Raw genomic sequence first — 19,055 nt, forward strand, 5'->3', positions numbered from 1 at the left:
CATCCTGCAAGAAGATACTCTTCTGATAGGCGGGTTATTTGAATCCTGACAGCTTGAACCAATCTGGCAATTCTCCTCTGACTGCAGGACTGCCACTCACTGGACGTTTTTTGCTTATCTCACCATTCACTGTAAACTTAGAGACTGCTGCATATGAAAATCCCAGGGGATCAGCAGCTTCTCAGATTCTCAAACCACCCCTGGTGCCAACAATCATTCCACGGTCAAAATCACTTAGATCACATTTCCTTCCCAACTGAACAACATCTGAACCTCTTGACCATGTCCGCATGCTTTTATGCATTGAGTTGCTGCAAAATTGTTGGCTGATTAGATATTTGCATTAACAAGCAGGTGTACAGGTGTACCTAATAAAATGTATTAAACCAAAAAAAAAATGCTGGGAACATTCAGCAAGTCAAGAAGCTTAAGTGGAAAATTAAAAGGTGAAAATCCTTCATCAGCCCATAGGTCTTTGAATTGTAACAATAAAACTTCACTACTCTTTCCACAGATGCAACTTGATCTGTTATGTGCTTCCAGCAAATTTTGGCTTTATTTGCACCATCTGCTGGTTTTGATTTTCAAAATATTAGTATGGTCCAATGGACTTAATAAACTCTAAATACTGTGAATTGTGTACATACCATTAATCAACTTTAAAACAAATTTACTGTATCGTTATTACACAGAACTTCTTCTTTTTGTCAATCCTTTGAGGGCAGACAAACTGTGAAGTCCTGTAGACACAGAGCTAATGGTCGACCTGTGAAGATTACACACACACCCATTAGTAAAGGTCTCTGGAAGCCTATTTGGAGATGCATCGCTCTGTTCGATGCAGGTATCAGATGTTGATATGTCTCTGGGGATGATCATTGGTATTGAATAATGCAATTTTTCCCGGCTCTTATACCAGAGGCATGAACACATGGAGTGGAAATGAAGAACTTCTGCGTACATGTTGCGGAAGTTTCCAGAGGTTTCTGTTGTGCGGATAGTAGTCTGTCCATTTCTAATGAGCAAGGCCTTCTGCTCGGCATCCCGTTTCTCATCCTCCGCATTCATCGTCATGAACCGCAGAACCACCAGGTTGAGGAAAGCTCCAATAACCGTCAGGCCTGTCAGAATGTAGACGAAGCTGAACGCCACATAGTGGGGGTTCTTCTGAAGAGCGTCATGCTTCTGCAGAGCCACGTAGTCCCCGAAACCGATGGTGGTGAGAGTAATGAAGCAATAGTAGTACGCGTGGAAAAAAGTCCAGTCCTCGTAATATGAGAAGGCAGCAGCCCCGATGCACAGGGTGCTGATGCAGGAGAAAAAGCCAATGATGACCATGTTGGCCATAGAGACTTCAGTTCGCTTCATTCGAAGACACTTCTTGATCCTGTGCAGGAGATATTTGACAAATGTATTGATCCTCTCGCCCATGCTCTGAAACATGACCAGGGTAAGTGGAATCCCAAGTAAGGCATAAAACATACAGAAAATTTTCCCTCCATCTGTACTGGGAGCAGCGTGGCCATATCCTGCCAAAGAGAAAATGGACATTGTCAACTCCAATTATTACCCTTGGGGATTCAATATCAACAGTAAATATTTGTACTACACAGTGCTACCTCAAACATATTAAAAAAAGTTCAGGATAATTTCAAGCCCTCTAGCAACCTCTGAACTTGTTACCAGAAAACAATTGAGCACACCTACATTGAGCGTTGTCGCAGGAAAGCAGCATCCATCATTAGGCCCAGGTTATCCTTTTCTCTATTACTGTAAAGTATAGGAACATCCAGTGCATTGCTTAACTTCAAGCACATCCTTAAAGAAACCTCATCGTTGAGACCTTAAGTATCAGACTTAATGGTCTCAACAAATTTCTTAGTTCTGAGAAGCTGATGGTGTACCAATATTAGTTGTGATGAAGAGATTCGACCCAAAACCTCAACAATCATTTGCAGGCTTGTAATCCTTTCCCTCCCCCTGAAAACACCAATACCCTTAAATGGAAAATCCTACAAAAAATAATTAATATGGACCAGCCCATCATGGGTTAAGGTCTCTCCACCACTGAGCACATCAACATGGAGCGCAGGTGCAAGAAAGTAGCATAATTCGTTAAGGATCCCTACCACACAGAGTGTGCTCTCTTCTCACTGCTGAATGTACAGGAGCCTCAGGATCTAGACCACCAGGTTCAGGAACAGTTATTACTTGTCAGCCACCAGGCTCTCGAACCAGAAGAGATAACTTCACTCAACTTCGCTTGCCCCATCATTGAAATGTTCCCACTACCTATGGACTCATTTTCAAGAACTCTTCATCTCATGTTCTAAATATTTATTGTTTATTTATTATTATTATTTCTCTCTTCTCTCTTTTTGTATTTGCGTAGTCTGTTGTCTTTTGCAGACAGGTTGACGGTCTGCCCTTTTAGTGTGGATTTCCATTAATTGTTTGGAGGTTTGGTTGGTCTCCAAGGTTGGCAAAATGTTTACAGATGTTTCAGCTCTGGCTGAGAAGCCACCACAGTGTGCAGCTGATGACGTACGGTCAACCAAACTTCCAAATAAACAACCCGAGCTACCAATATTCCTCAACGTTTCATTAATTCTATCATGATTCTGGGATTTATTGAGTATGTCCGAAAGAAAATTAATCTCGGGGTTGTACATGGTGACATATATTTTGAACTTTGAACTTTAATTAGTCAATCCTGCTGAATTACAATCCAGCAGCATAGCCTCAGCCATAAAGTGGTAACTGAAAGTCTGGAATTATACTGTTTATCAGAAAAGATCTACTTCACGTTCTGCTCAAATTGTACTTACTCTGTTGAGCACCTTTGCTAAAGGCAAGATGTCCCCATGGCTACCCATTTCAGTTTGAGTTTCCATTCCCATGTGCCATGATCTCCTTTGCTGCAATGATGAGGTCAGACTCAAGATGGCCTCATCATGGCAGCAGAGAGGTCTCTACTCATGTACGGTCTAGGTAGCCACCAACCTGATGGCATGAACATCGATTTCTTTAACTTCTGGTCATCTCTCCCCACTCTCTCCTTCTTTCCTTTTCCATTTCCTTTTCTGATTACCCTTTCACCCTTCTCTTCTCCTCCCTCTGATACCCCTCCTCCTATTCTTCCATTGTCTACTGTCTGCTCCTATCAGATCCCTTCTTCTTCAGACCTCTATCTCTTCTACCTATCCCTTCCAGCTTCTTACTTCATTCACTTACCTCAATCCACCCACCTTCCCCTCAACTGTCTTCACCTATCTCCAGTGAGCTTGTACGCCTCCCCTTCCAGCACCTTGGTTTTCTGGTTTAATCCCCTTTCCTTTCCAGTTCTGAGGAAGGGTCTCAGTCCGAAGCATCAATTGTTTGTTCCCCTCCTTAGACGCTGCCTGATGAAGCTCGTCAGCATGGTTGCAGCTCATCTAGGAGAAAGAAAGCTGATCTCAAACCTCCACTGCCATGCATAGGGAAGGCTTTGGAAGTAAACTCTGAGGGCAAACACTGGATCTGGAGTCCCTAAGGCAGTCCTACGTCAAGCTCAATGCTGACTGGCAACACCTGTGATGCTGCTGGTACCAAACTGTATTGTCTCTGCCATTCCTTTGGGTTCATCAGATGTGTGGAGAGGGGGAGATTGCTACACGGGCAACAGTATTGTATCTCCATACTGTACTGCCCAGGCTTGCGTATCTAGGCAGCTAGGATGCAACGTCCATGTTCAACTCTGACTGACAGAGGCCTCAGGTGCTGCCTGACCTGCTGAGTTCCTCCAGCATGCTGTGTATGTTGTACTTTCTCAAGCTTCTATAAGCATTTTTATTTGTTTAAAATGAAGAATTTTACAATGGGGAATTGATGATTGTTAGGCATTGCACTGGCTAAATGTATACTTTTCCAGTAATGTGCATTAACACAATGCAAAACTACACTGATAACTTGAGCTTTCTAGCAGAGTGTCTTTCTGTCGTGTTCTATTCTGCACCAAATGGAAGCCTTACGACATATTGATAGGCTGAAACTCCATTCCTTTTGTCATTTTTATAGAACTTAGGGGATCCGTGTTTTTTGAGGACGAGGTAATTAAATGAACATTATATCACTATATTTTCAGTGCAGAAATAAATCTAATGCTCTTTCAGATCGATTGCTTCCACTATTCTAAAGGTCACCCTTCAGAGCTCCTTTCTCCTCTCACAAATTATCTTCTGTCGGCAAAAACTGATCTGATTGCCTCCCAGTCAGAATCAGCATCAGGTTTATTATCACCAACATCTTTCATGAAAGTTAATGCTTTGCAGCAGCAGAACAACGCAAACCATAAAAAAAAGTTACTGTAAGAATCACCAGCTGCGCACAAGACGATAAAAGGCATGGATTGAGTGGACAACCAGACAATTTCTCCCAGGGTGGAAATGGCTAAGAGGGGACATAATTTTAAGGTGGTTGGAGGGATGCATGGGGGATGTCAGAGGTAGGTTTTTTCACACAGAGTGGTGGGTACGTGGAAGAGGCAGATACATGAGGAGCATTTGAGAAACTCTGAGATAGGTACATGGAAGGGCTTGTAGGAGGGAAGGGTTAGATTGATCCTAGAATGGTAGGGTACACTCGACAGGCCAAATAGCCTTATTCTGCTCCTGTGTTTTGTGGGTTTATATATATAATCTGATAATAAATTTATTTAAATTTTTGGACTTGGTAATTTGGACTTGCTTTTCCATTTCATGATGAAGGGTCTTGATCTGAAATGATGACTGCATATTCCCCTCCATAGCTGATGCCTGACCTGCTGAGTTTCTCCAGCCTTTTGCATGCATTGCTGCGGATCTCCATCAGCATAGACTGCTGTGTTTTTGGTTTGTTATCAATTTCATTTTCTCTTTAGTAGAACATGACCAGTTCATGTTGTGAATATGAATGTCACACCATCTTGATGAACCATAGAGAATAGTATGGGTAAGCTGTATTTTAACCTCCCAACATGCCTGAGGTTAAAAATTAATTGAATCCATGGCAAGTGCAATTTATAGCAACAAATCCTGGACTACTTGTGGCACTTCCTTCACACCTCACTGCAGTGTTTGATATGGTTGATCATTACCTAATGTATTAATTTTGTCATTGTCCACCTCCTTGAGAGAGGCAATTCTGCAGATGCTGGAAATCCAGAGCAACACACACAAAATGCTGGAGGATCTCAGCAGGTCAGGCAGCATCTATGGAGAGGAATAAACACAGGAGATTCTGCAGATGCTGGAAATCCAAAGCAACACACACAAAATGCTGGAGGAACTCAAAAGGTCAGGCAGCATCTATGGAAATGAATAAACAGTTGGCATTTCAGGCCGAGACCCTTCATGACCTAAGATGAAATAGAAACAGGCTATCTTACAGAGGTGGAATACAATTGTACTGGAATAGAATGGATAAAAATTAACACAATATCAAGTGAGATTCTAATGTTACATTTAATATATTTTAATTGATAATATTGGGTTAGGAAATGGAAATAAGTTGATGTTTTGGAGAGAGAGTTTGGCTAGGTAATAAAAATGACGTTTTTATTTTTCTGAAGTCTGAAACGTTGACTGTTTATTCCTCTGCATAGCTGTTGTCTGACCTGCTGAGTTCCTCCAGCATTGTGTGTGTGTGTGTGTGTGTGTGTGTGTGTGTGTGTGTTATCTAAAATACCAGTCTTGCATAATGCTAATTCAAATATAGTTCATGCCTCCACACCTTTGAGCATTATCATAAGATTATAAGACCATAAAATAAAGGAACAGAATTAGGCCATTTGTCCCATTGAGTTTGCTCATGGCTGATCCATTTCCCTCTCAGCCCAAATTTCTCACCTTCTCCCCATAACCCTTCATTCCTTGACTAATCGCGAATCTAATCCTGCATCCAAGATGGCGGCGCGACGCAGCTTGCAGCGGCCACTCCTGAACTGATTATCTGTTATCTGTGAAGTGGAGTGCTGTGCGCAATCATAATTGATTGAAAACGGACGTGGAAGCACGGAGAAACATCGGGAAATTCCTGCTGCTGCTGCTGCTGTGAGGTCCAGGTCTCTGCTGGGAAGAACAGGCCCCCAGTCCTTGGGGTCGCGTTGCCGATGGCCGTCTTAATACACTTGGCAGAGGATGGTGTTCAGAGAAGCTGTGCCGGAGGGAATGGTCATTGGCTCGGAGGTTCGAAGGACTCAGGTTGCTTTCGGTGTGTGCTGCATCTATGAGGCTGAGAGGCGGCACCTTGGAAGTCCATAGCAGGGGTATTCCCTTCTGCCGCCGGCGTGGGATGGCGAGTCTGTCGGGACCCTGGGGACTTGTGGAAACTGTGGTGATTTCTTTTGAACTTACAGTCCTTTAACATCTTGGATTATTTTTACTGTGTCCATAGTCTGTTTTTTTAATCAATTATGCTATTGTTTGCCCTGTTGTAACTATATGTTGTAATTATGTGGTTTTGTGCAGGTCGTGTAGCTTTAGTTTTTGGTTTTGTTTTTGTCTGGTGGATTTGGAGCTCCTTTCCGAGGAACGTGCTAGATGGTAGCGCAATATTAATACACAGCAGCCTCTCCGGACTCTGGATTGGGGATTGCCAAACGTTCTGTGGATTTTCTGGTGTAGTCTGTTTTGTCATGAGCTTTTGTGATATCATTCTGGGGGAACGTTGTCTCATTTTTTAACTGCATTGCATTTGTGGTTTCTAAATGACAATAAACTGAATCTGAATCTATCAACCTCTGCTTTAAATGTCCCAATGGCCTCCACAGTCACTAGTGGCAACTAATTCCACAGATTCAACACTCTCTGGCTAAAGAAGTTCCTCCTTATCTCTGCCCTAAATGGGCATCCCTCTATTCAGAGGCTGTGTCCTCTTGTCCTAGACTCCCCTACCATAGGAAATATCTCCATTCACTCTGTCAAGACCTTTTAACATTCAAAAAGCTTCAATAGAGCCTTACGGGATGAAACCTTGATGCTATTAGCTGCTCTCTGTTTTGGAAGACATTTGGCCAGGTACATTGACAATCTCCATTCCCACTGGACATCCCTCTTATAATTATTTCACTGATTTTGTGTGGCCAAACCTTTTAATGAAATGTAACTTAATTGTTAAACTTTTACACAGCCAAACTCTATTTTCACAATATCAATATCTTTCTATTTTCTAACCAATGTCATCACTTAGAACATACACTGAATGGCCACTTGGGTACACCTGTACAACTGCTCTTTAATACAAAGATCTAATTAGCTACTCATATAGCAGCAACAAGACATAAAAGTATGAAGACCTGGTCAAGAGGTAAATAGTTGTGTGGTGAAAAAGTCACAACAATGCCTCTTTCACCTCAGATGGTTGACGAAGTTTGGTATGGGCCCCAAATCCCAAGAACTTTCTACAGGGACACAATTGAGAGCATCCTGACTGGCTGCATCACTGCCTGGCATGGGAATTGTACCTCCCTTCATTGCAGGATTCTGCAGAGAGAGGTGTGGACAGCCCAGCGCATCTGTAGTTGTCAACTTCCCATGATTCAGGACATTCACAAAGATAGGTGTGAAAAAAAGACCTGTAGTATCATTAGGGACCCGAGTCACCCCAAGCACAATCTATTCTGGCTGTTACCATAATGGCACCACAGCATTAAAGTCAGGACAAACAGGCTCTGAGACAACTTTTTCCACCAGGACATCCAACTGATTAACTCAAGCTGTTTTGAGTGTATTTCTATTGACTGTTCAATTTATTATAAATTACTATAATTGCACACTTAGATGGAGGTGAAACATAAAGATTTGTACTCCTCATATATGTGAAGGATGTACGAAATAAAGTCAATTCAATTCAATTTGATTCAATTTATTTGTTGTTCAGACTAAACATCAGAATGGGGAAGAGCTAAGAATGATTGTTGGTGTCAGATAGGGTGGTTTGAGTATCTCAGAAAATGCTGATCTGGGATTTTCACACACAACAGTCTCTTGAGTTCACAGAGAATGGTGTGAAAGACAAAAAATCCAGTGAGAGGCAGTTCTGAGGGCAAAGACATCTTGTTAATGAGAGAGGTCAGAGGAGAATGGGCTGACTTGTTCAGGCTGACAGGAAGGTGACATTAACTTGATTACAACAGTGATGTGCAGAAGAGCATCTCTGAACAAATTGAACCTTGAAGTGAATGGGGGACAGCAGCAAAAGACCATGAAGACCATTCAGTGGCCACTTCAGAAGGAAATTAATAAAGTTGCCCCTGAGTGTGTTAGATGTAACCTTTCAATCTCACTTGATTCTGAGTTAAGTCTCATTTGTTCTGTTCCACTACAGTGATCATTAATTTCCACCTTTGTAATGTAACCTGTTTCTACTTCATGTGTTGCAGAAATTCTATTCAGTCATGCCTACAATATCTCTACTCCAACCATTCTAATGATGTTCTGATTAATCTTCTGTTCTACATTCTCAATTATCCATGAAATTTGGTCCAAAAGTATCCACACGCTAGTGGAAGTGAAAGGACAGGTAAAGTCTCTAACCTTTCCTTCATTATCAAAGTTCAAAATTTCAAGGTAGTTATTTTATCGGAGTATTCATACATCACTATAAATCAGCCTGAGACTCATATTCTTGCAGGCGTTCACAGTAGAACAAAGGAATACAATAAAATCAATTAAAAACTGCACACAAAGACTGACTAGTAACTAACTTGCAAAAGAAGGAAAACTGTGAAAATACAAAAATAAAAGAATAAGTAAGACTGAGAAGGTGAGTTGTAGCGCCCTTGAAAGTGAGTCTGTAAGTTGTGGAGTCAGTTCAGAGCTGAAGTGAGTGATGTTATCCACACTGGTTCAAGAGCCCGGTGTTTGAAGGGTAATAACTGTTCCTGAACCTGGTTGGGAATCTAAGGCCCCTGTACCTCCTTCCCAATGGCAGCAGTGAGAAGAGAGCATGGCCTAGATGGTGCAAGTCCTTGATGAATGGCCCTTTCTTGTGACAGTGGTCCTTAATGATGTGCCTAATGGTGGGGAGGGCTTTCTCTGTGATGATCTGAGCTGTATCCACTACTTTTAGTAGGTTTTTCCATTTTTAGGCATTGGCATTTCCATTCATAAAGAGATAAAGATGATTATTCACCATCAACATCTACATGTATTAGAAATCTGCTGTGCTGCAACATACTCCAACCAGAACAACATCATTCATCAATTATGGTCCTCAACAATCACAGAAAAAATAAAGAATTATATTGAAATAAGGCTAGAAGTATAGATTTAAAATAAAATGTGCATAAATACATTAACACCAGCGTGTAAATGGCATTATAAAAATTGCCGGGGGGGATTTCCCACCCACTAATGATTTTCTGTCCCGGACTGATGGTAGACTGCAGCCAATGACCTTATCTGCTGGCCAGACAGTTTGCCATAATTTTCTAATACTGTGAGAGGATGTAGCACCAAACCAGGCGGTGATGACTGATGAGATGATGCTCTCTCCGTTGACAGTGTAGAATTGCACTAGGGTGTTCTGCTGCAGGAAGTACATCCTCAGCTAGGCGTTATTGTTAGTGAAGGAGGCAGAGAATCATAGAAAACTACAGCACAGAAACAGGTCTTTCAGCTCATCCGCTCTGTCCCAAACCATTAATCTGCCTAGTCCAATGACCTGCACTGGGACCACAGCCCTACAACACCCCTCCCATCCACATACCTCTCCAAATTTCTCTTAAATGTTGAAATCAAACCCACATCCACCATTTCCGCTGGCAGCGCAATCCAAGTCTTACCACTCTCTGAGTGAAATTGCCCTTCTCCCTCATTCACCCCTTAGACATTTTATCTTTCACTATTAACCCATTGCCTCGATTTACCTCAGTGGACAAACTGGATCATTTCCGTGGAATGTCCTGGGAAGTTAGAGGATTGGGAAGGTTTCAAAAACCACACAAGGGGCTGAAAAAGCCATAAAGGGAGAAGGGATAAAATATGAAGAAAAGCTAACCAATGATATAAAAGAAGATCAAGAAAGTTTTTTCATATATATAGAAGCTAAAAGGCAGACATGAGTGGATATTGGACTGCTGGAAAATTACCCTGGAGAATTAGTGTTTCAGACAAAGAAATGGTGAATGAACTTATTAGGTATTTTGTGACTGTCTTCACTGTGGAAAATACTAAAATACTAGCAGTACACTAGAAATGTAAGGGGACAGAAGGAGTATCATTGCCATTACTAAGAAGAAAGTGCTTGCTAAGCTGTAAAGTTTGGAGGTAGAAATCCCAGGTAGGCTGTACCCCAGGGTTCTGAAAGAGGTAGCTGAAGAGATTGTGAAGGCATTAGTAATGATCGTTCAAGAGACACTAAATTATGGAATGGTTCAGGAGGACTGGAAAATTGCTAACATCATTCCATTGTTTAAAAAGGGAGAGAGGCAGAAGAAAGGAAATTGTAGGCCAGTTAGCCTGGCTCCAGTGGTTGGAAAGATGTTGGAGTCAGTATGGCTTTCTCAAGGGAAAATCTTGCCTGACAAATCTGTTGGAATTTGTTGAGGAAGTAACAGGCAGGATAGATAAAGGAGAGTCAGTGGATGTTGTTTATTTGGATTTTCAAAATGTCTTTGACTTGGTGCTGCACAAAAGGCTGTTTAACAAGATACGATCCCATGGTATTACAGAAAAGTTGCTAGCATGTATAAAGCATTGGCTGATTGACAGGAGGCAAAGAGTGGGAATGAAAGGAGCCTTTTCTGAATGGCTGCCAGTGACTAGAGGTGTTCCGCAGTGATAGGTGCTGGGACAGATTCTTTTCACATTATATGCCAATGATTTGGATGGATGATGGCTTTGTGGCTAAGTTTACAGACGAAACAAAGATAAGCGGAGGGTAAGCAGGGTGTCAGTAGAAGGAGCGACAGAATGGCGGAATGGGCAATTAAGATGCAGATGGAATATAATGTAAGGAATTGTACGGTCAAGCATTTTAGCAGAAGGAATAAAGGTGAGGGTTATTTTGTAAATGGAGAGAAAGTTCGAAAATCCAAGGTGCAAAGGGACTTGGGAGTTTTCATGCAGGATTCCCTAAAGGTTAACTTGCAGGTAGAGTCGGTGGTGAGGAAGGCAAATGCAATATTTGTATTCATTTCGACAGGACTAGAATTCAAAAGCAAGGATGTAATACTGAGGCTTTATCAGGCATTGGTCAGATCTCACTTGGAGTATTATGAACAGTTTTGGGAACCCTATCTCAGAAAAGCTGTGCTGCTATTGGAGAGAGTCCAGAGAAGGTTCACGAGGACGATCCCAGAGATGAAACAGTTGATGTATATGGAGTGTTTGATGGCTCTGGGCCTGTACTTGCTGGAGTTTAGAAGAAAAAGGGGAGGATCTCATTGAAACCTATCAGATATTGAAAGGACGAGATAAAGTGACTTTGGAGAGAATGTTTTCTGTAGTGGGGTAGTCTCGCACCAGAGGGCACAGCCTCAGAATAGAGGGACATCCATTCAGAACAAACCTGAGGAAAGTTTTCTTTAACCAGAGGGTGATGAATCTATGGAATTCATGGCCAGAGACAGCTGTGCAGGCCAAGTCATTGAGCACATTTAAGGCAGAGGCTAACAGGTTCTTCCTTAGTCAGGGTGTCAAAGGTTACAGACAGAAGACAGGAGAGTGGGGCTGAGAGGGATAAGAAGTCAGCATTGATGGAATGGCAGAGCAGACTCAATAGGCTGAATGGTTAAATCTGCTCCTATGTCTTATTGTACTGTTTTTTTTGTGCTGTATCAGATCTGGTGTAACAATTATTTCATTCTCTTTTACATTGGTGTACTGCAAACGACATTGAACAATCTTATATCTTGAATCTTCCTTTCCAGTCCTGATGAAGGGTCTCGGCCTGAAAAGTTGACTGTTTATTCATTTCCATAGATGCTGCGTGATCGGCTGAGATCCTCCAGCTTTTTGTGTCCTGCTTTCCATTGGTTTACCATCTACGCAGACTCACTGCTATTTACATCATTGTGAACAAGATTATCTCAGAGACCATGGAGGCATGATCAATAGCATTATGCCATAAAAGTAATGTTGCAGTATATAAAAGGCTGAAGTTTATTACTTTGTTATCTACTGATGCTTTAATCACATCCTGCTCTCAGGCACTGGAGGTTATATCAGCGTCATTAGCAACTACATAATAGCTCAAAGTACGTCGTCATTATGTGCCGTGTTGTATGATGTGGACAGTCATGGTCTTTCCACGACCATGATCGTTCTTGGCAAATTTTTCTGCAGAAGTGGTTTGCCATTGTCTTCTTCTGAGCAAGATGTGTACCCCCACCCCCCATTATCAACACTCTTCAGAGATTGTCTGCCTGGCGTTAGTGGTCACATCACTAGGACTTGTGATATGCACCAGCTGCTCATATGGACACCTTCCACTTGGCCCCGTGGCTTCACGTGACCCAGATTGAGGGCTGAGCAGCTGCAGCACTTTTCCCAAGGGCACCTGCAGGCTAGTGGAGGGAAGGAGTGCCTTGCACCTATTTTGGTAGAGACTTATTGCCACCCTGTCACCTCAGATTCAATGTACAGCAAATCAAAGACACACAAGAAGCTAAAGTGTAGTGTTGAGGAAGCAGGATGTCTGCAGAAAGACTTAGACAGGCAAAGAGATGACAGATGGACTACAGTGTCAGGAAAAACATGGTCATGCAATTTGGCAGAAGGAATAAAGGTGTAGAAATATTTCTAAATCCCCCCTCATTCTGAATTCCAGTGGATACAGGCCCAGAACCATCAAACATTCTTCATATGACAAGCCATTCAGTCCTGGAATCACTTTCGTGAACCTCCTGCGAACTGATGATATGCCCCAGCATTTTGTGTGTGGATATCAGCCTGAGATCTCTTACATTTCTCCCCACACATGCTGCCCGACCTGCTGATTATTTTCAGCATTTTATGTTTGTAACCCTTACCCAACAGGCTGGTATATGTCGAGGGGAAACGGAGATCCAGCCACTCACCAACCCCACCTCCCGTCCACGCAGGTGCTGTCAGAATCGAGTTTACGCCTCGAGCCCACCAACAGTATCAAATCCACAACAAATACCGTTATGACATACACTTTAAAGAGTTTACTAAAATTAAAAGAGTAGTAGGCAATACTATATATATATACACACACAAGGGAAAAAAGCAAAAGGTGCCAACTTATCAAAGTTCAGTCTGTTTAGTGCACTCGTTGGAGCTCAATCACCGAACCAATCGGCCCATCCGGCCGTCGCACCTGGGACCACCCCGGTGGTCTTACGAGCAGTCCAGCACACGTCCACCTTCCTCGGCCTCCTCCTCCCACCAAAAACCCTCGAAAACCCCTCCCCCAAGTTCCCAGCATCACAAGACACAATGACATTCCCCATTGATTAACAAATGAATACAATTACCATATCAGCCATTCTAAAGTGAAACAACGGAGAGAGAAACACTTATCCGACAAAGAAGCATTCCTACTTGTAACAAACCAAAGAGGCCATTTTGAGTAACATACACAGGACATTGTACATGTTCTTATTACACTGGGGATTTAATCAGAGAGAAAAGTCAGTTCTGATCCCTGTAAATCCTTGTGAAGAAGAAAGTAATTTTCCATTGTCGACGTTCAAAGTAAATTTCATTATCAGTATACACATTTGTCACCATATACAAATCTGAGATTCATTGTCTGGAAGGGATACTCAACAAATCATGTCGATACGCTCAATGATTGGGAAGGCTTTACTCGTGTTTCCATACCAGTCCATGCCCTGCCTTCACTTTTTAAGGCAAAGATCTGCAATATCTTGAAATAATTTCAGAAACAGAATACCTCCCAGGACCTGCGGACCTGAGTTACAGGGTAAGGTTGAATAAGTGAGGACTTTATTCCCTGAAGCATTGGAGAGTGATGGGGAGATGAGAGCAGTATACAAAATTATGAAGGTATAGACAGGGCAAATCCACAGAGGTTTGGCGAGACTAGACCTAGAGGTCATGGGTTTAGGGTGAAGGGTGAAATATGCAAGGGATACCTCTTCATTCAGAGGAGGGTGAGAGTGCAGAACGAGCTTCCAGTGGAAGTGGTGGCTATGGATTCAGTTTTAACAGTTAAGAGAAATTCGGATAAGTGTTTATTGTTGATTTATCAAGATATGGCACAGAATAGGCACTTCCAACACCTCAAACCACACTGTCCAGCAATCCCCCAATTTAATAGCATGTGATCAATCATGAGACAATTTACAATGACCAATTGACCTACCAACTGGTTTCCCTTCATACCGTGGGAGGAAACCAGAACACCCAGAGGAAACTCAGTTGGTCATGGGGAGAGCATACAAACTCCTTATAGGCAGTGGCGGGAATTGAACCTGGGTCGCCGGTACCGGAAAGCGTTGTGCTAACCATTACGCTACCGTGCCGCCCCATGGCACATGGATTGGGGGGGATATGGAGGACAATGGTCTGGGTGCAGATAGATGGGACTAGGTAGCATAATATTTCAGCACCAATGAGAGAGGCTGAGGGGTCTGGTTCTGTGCTGTGAGGCTCTAACTTTGACTATGACCTTCACGGCCACCAGCTTTTCCGATTTCCAGACTTCCTGGCTACACATCTAACAACCACTTTCAGACACGTGCAGTGAAGTACACAAATGGATACATAATTTCAGAACAATGAAAAATAGCAGGGCAACACTCAGCTCAGAGGAACTGTTAATGATCCACTCAGTTCAATGGAATCCGTTGTCAGCTGAAAATGGTCACTGTTCCATTTGATCAGCGGCCCTGTGGTCTCAGTTGAAATGGAGACAATTCCCCAATACTACTCCCCCTTTAGTGCATCCATCCGTACAGCTACAGACCCAATATTATTCTTTGTCAGCCGCACTCAAGCTTCATTGCTCCCATAAAGACTCTTCAGAAGCTAGACAGCACAATATAAATCAAATGCATCTTTATGCATTTGCATCAAATGCTCTCCTTCCAGGATTCATCCTCCAACAATGATTGAGATGTTGAGAGTGGAATGCTGTAATTATCCATGCTGTACTCGAGCATCATCCACTTATTGTTACAGAGCAGTGGCTACTGCCTCTTAACTTGGATTCACTCTGTACTGCTGTAGAAGTACTGTCTCAATGTAAAGAACATAAAGAAGCTTCACAGAGATAGAGTCATTGCATATAAAAATATCCTGAACGAGACTGAGAAATAAAATCAATGTGGGCAGATCTCCGAACTGCTTCTTCTAGTCCATGGCCTTCTCTTGTGCCAACATCTTATATTCCGTCTGGGTAGCCTCCAACCTGATGGCATGATTATCAATTTCTCCTTCTGGTTAAAAAAAAAGTTCCCTCCCCCTCCCCTCTTCTTCTATTCCCCATTAAAGCCTCTTAACTCTTGTCACCTGCCTATCACCTCCCCCGGGTCCCCACTTCCTTCCCTTTTCCTTATGGTCCACTCTCCCCTCCTATCAGATTCCTTCTACTCCAGCCATTTATCTTTCCCACCCACCTAGCATCACCTATCACTGCCCAACTATCCTCCTTCCCCTCCCCTGACCTTTTTATTCTGGTATCTTCCCCCTTCCTTTCCAGTCCTGAAGAAGGGTCTTGCCCCGAAACGTCGACTGCTTATTCATTTCCATAGATGCTCCCTGACCTGCTGAGTTCCTCCAGCATCTTGTGTGAGTTGCTTTGGATTTCCAGTATCGGCAGATTCTCTCGTGTTTACGATTAGTTTCTCCTAGTGCTGGGGTTCACCTATTCTCTCACCTGTCATACTTGGCAGTCTCTCCTTTAGAGGTAACAACCTGCTATTAATCTCTGAGGATCTATCCTGGGACCTAACATATCGATGCAATTACAAAGAAGGCATGCCAGCAGCTATATTTTATTAGGAGTTTGAGGAGGTTTGGTATGTCACCAAAGACTCTCACAAATTTCGACAGATATAGCCTGAGGACACACAGAGAATATTTTAGGAACAGCTTCTTTGCCTCCACTGGCAGATTTCTGAATTGTTCATGAGCCTATTTTAGCTTTCTTTGCACTACTTATTTAATTTTTAGTATAGAGTATTTTATATATTGCTCAGTACTGGTTTTGCAGGACAATGCATTTCACAATGTGTGTCAGTGATAATAAACATGATTCTGATTCTGGGTGAGGTGGTGCCAGTCAGCTGCTCGTGGTGATCGTCCCTGATGAGAGGAGGTGGCAAACACAGGAACGTTGTGAATTAGAGCTGGATTAGATGATTGAGTGGATCTGACTGCAGCCCTGATAGTTGAGTGTGGAATCGTGATGTGAGCAGATGAAAGGACTGCTGTAAGAGTGTGCTGCTGAGTAAATGTGTGAGTAATGAACTGTTGCTGACACATTCGTGGGGTCAATATTTACGTGTTTGAGATGGAAAAAGAGAGGGATGCAGGAAGAAAAAATGTTGCTAGTCCTGATCCATTTCATTTATTTTTCACATGTACATTGAAACATGGGATGGTGGGGTGGAGATACGTCTCTACCAAAGGAAGTGTAAGGCGCTGCTTCCCTCCGCTATCCTGCAGGTCACCCTTGGGCAAGGAGTAGCACCCTTAGCTCCCCACTGGTCAGGGCCACGTGACGCCCTGACAGCAGGTGGTAGATGGTCGTGTGAACAGCTGGTACAGATCACAAGTCCTGGTTATGTGACCACTTACACCAGGCAGACAATCCGTGAAGAGTATTGAAAATGGCTGGAGTCACCAGCTTGTAAAGACACCGCCCAGAAGAAGGCAATGGCAAACCACTTCTGTAGAAAATTTTACCAAGAACAATCAAGGTCATGGAAAGACCATGATTGCCCACGTCATACGACATGGCACGTAACGAGTGAACGAACATCTAAACATACGGGGAAATGCATCATTTGCATTACCAAGCAACACAACCTGAGGATGTGCTGAGGGAGGTCTGCAAGAGTCGGCAAGAGTACCATGCCACAATGTTCAGCAGAGCAACTCACGGTTCGGGATTCAAAATTGTTTAATGTCATTTACTGAACACAAGAGTAAGGAGGATGAAGCAATTGGATCCAATGTAGTACAAAAAACATAAGATAAACACAATCATAATAACAATAACAATAATAATAATAATAATAATAATAATAACACACAAATACATCGCTTGTATGTACAAGGGGTGATTGAAAAGTTCATGGCCTAAAGTAGAAGGAGTTGAGTTATACAACTCTCGTTACATGCACGTGCAGTTCAACTCTTTGAATGATTATGCAGAAAGTCTCTAGTTAACAACTCATTAGTTATAACTGATAACCAATAACTAATAACTCATCGGGGTGATTGATAAGTTTGTGGCCTAGGGTAGAAGGAGATGAGTTATTAACGTCAAACTTTCTGCATAATCACTCAGAGATTAACTGTATATGCACGTAATGAGAGCTGTATAACTCATCTCCTTCTACCTTAGGCCATGAACTTATCAATCACCCATCTGTGGACATTTTCTGGAGGTGCAAGATACGTATGCTCCACAACCATTGGACTAAGTGTGTAAATGTAGGAGGGGACTATGTTGAAAAATAAATGTGCTAGGTTTTCTAAAATTGACTCCTTCTACCTTAGGCCACAAACTTATCAATCACCCCTCATACATAAGGTGATGCTGGGCTGTACATAAGGTGTTTGACAGAAAGTAATAAAGTAATGGTGGGGTAAGTGAGTGGAGGTGTTGGTCGACCTTACTGCTTGGGGCAAGTTTTTCAGTTTAGTCCCGTGTGGATGCTACGTAGTCTCCTCCCTAATGGGAGTGGGACATGAGCAGGATGTCTGGGATCTTACATGGTGTTACTGGCCCTTTTCTAGCACCTTTCTGTCTATATGTCTTTCACAGGCAGATAGGCTGATGCCAGTGATGTGCTGGGTTTGACTACCCGTTCCAGAGGCTTCCTGTCGGCCGCAGAGAGGTTTCTGTACCATGCAGTGATGGAGCTTGTCAGGGTGCTCTCTACTACTCATCTGTCGTATGGATTACAAAGCCTATCTCTCTTCAGCCTCCTCAGAAACTAGCAACAACAACAACACAGATCAACAGGAAAACAAGACCTTTTCTCCCTCCCACACAATGACACACACAGACTGGTCTCCAACCCCAGGGCAGGCCACCTCTAGAGCCCTTGGCCTCAGACTCTTCTAATCTGCAGACACCTCAGGCTCAGGCATCAGGCCTGAGACATCAGGCCTTCAATGTCCAGTCCCTGGCCCACATTCACAGTCATCAGCTCACTGACTTCCTGACTACCCCCATCCTCTCAACCTAGGGCATCTGGCCATCGGGCCTTGTCTTCCTGATCACTTCCACTTCCTCAACCTAGGGCCCTTGGCCATCGGGCCTTGTCTTCCTGATCACTTCCACTTCCTCAACCTAGGGCCCTTGGCCATCGGGCCTTGTCTTCCTGATCACTTCCACTTCCTCAGCCTAGGGCCCTTGGCCATCGGGCCTTGTCTTCCTGATCACTTCCACTTCCTCAACCTAGGGCCCTTGGCCATCGGGCCTTGTCTTCCTGATCACTTCCACTTCCTCAGCCTAGGGCCCTTGGCCATCGGGCCTTGTCTTCCTGATCACTTCCACTTCCTCAACCTAGGGCCCTTGGCCATCGGGCCTTGTCTTCCTGATCACTTCCACTTCCTCAACCTAGGGCCCTTGGCCATCGGGCCTTGTCTTCCTGATCACTTCCACTTCCTCAACCTAGGGCCCTTGGCCATCGGGCCTTGTCTTCCTGATCACTTCCACTTCCTCAACCTAGGGCCCTTGGCCATCGGGCCTTGTCTTCCTGATCACTTCCACTTCCTCAACCTAGGGCCCTTGGCCATCGGGCCTTGTCTTCCTGATCACTTCCACTTCCTCAACCTAGGGCCCTTGGCCATCGGGCCTTGTCTTCCTGATCACTTCCACTTCCTCAACCTAGGGCCCTTGGCCATCGGGCCTTGTCTTCCTGATCA

General features: G+C 43.3%; 1 protein-coding gene across 1 annotated transcript in view; it reads right to left on the minus strand.

The window, feature by feature from the left end:
- Positions 1–684: 684 nt before the first annotated feature.
- kcnk3a (potassium channel, subfamily K, member 3a) overlaps positions 685–19,055 on the minus strand; it is a 100,241-nt gene continuing 81,870 nt past the window's right edge. The window contains exon 2 of the mRNA XM_059981228.1: positions 685–1,529. Coding sequence (XP_059837211.1) covers positions 685–1,529 — 845 coding nt within the window. The remainder of the gene's footprint in view (positions 1,530–19,055) is intronic.

Source organism: Hypanus sabinus, chromosome 10 (assembly GCF_030144855.1).
Source record: "Hypanus sabinus isolate sHypSab1 chromosome 10, sHypSab1.hap1, whole genome shotgun sequence".
Taxonomy (NCBI): Eukaryota; Metazoa; Chordata; class Chondrichthyes; order Myliobatiformes; family Dasyatidae; genus Hypanus; species Hypanus sabinus.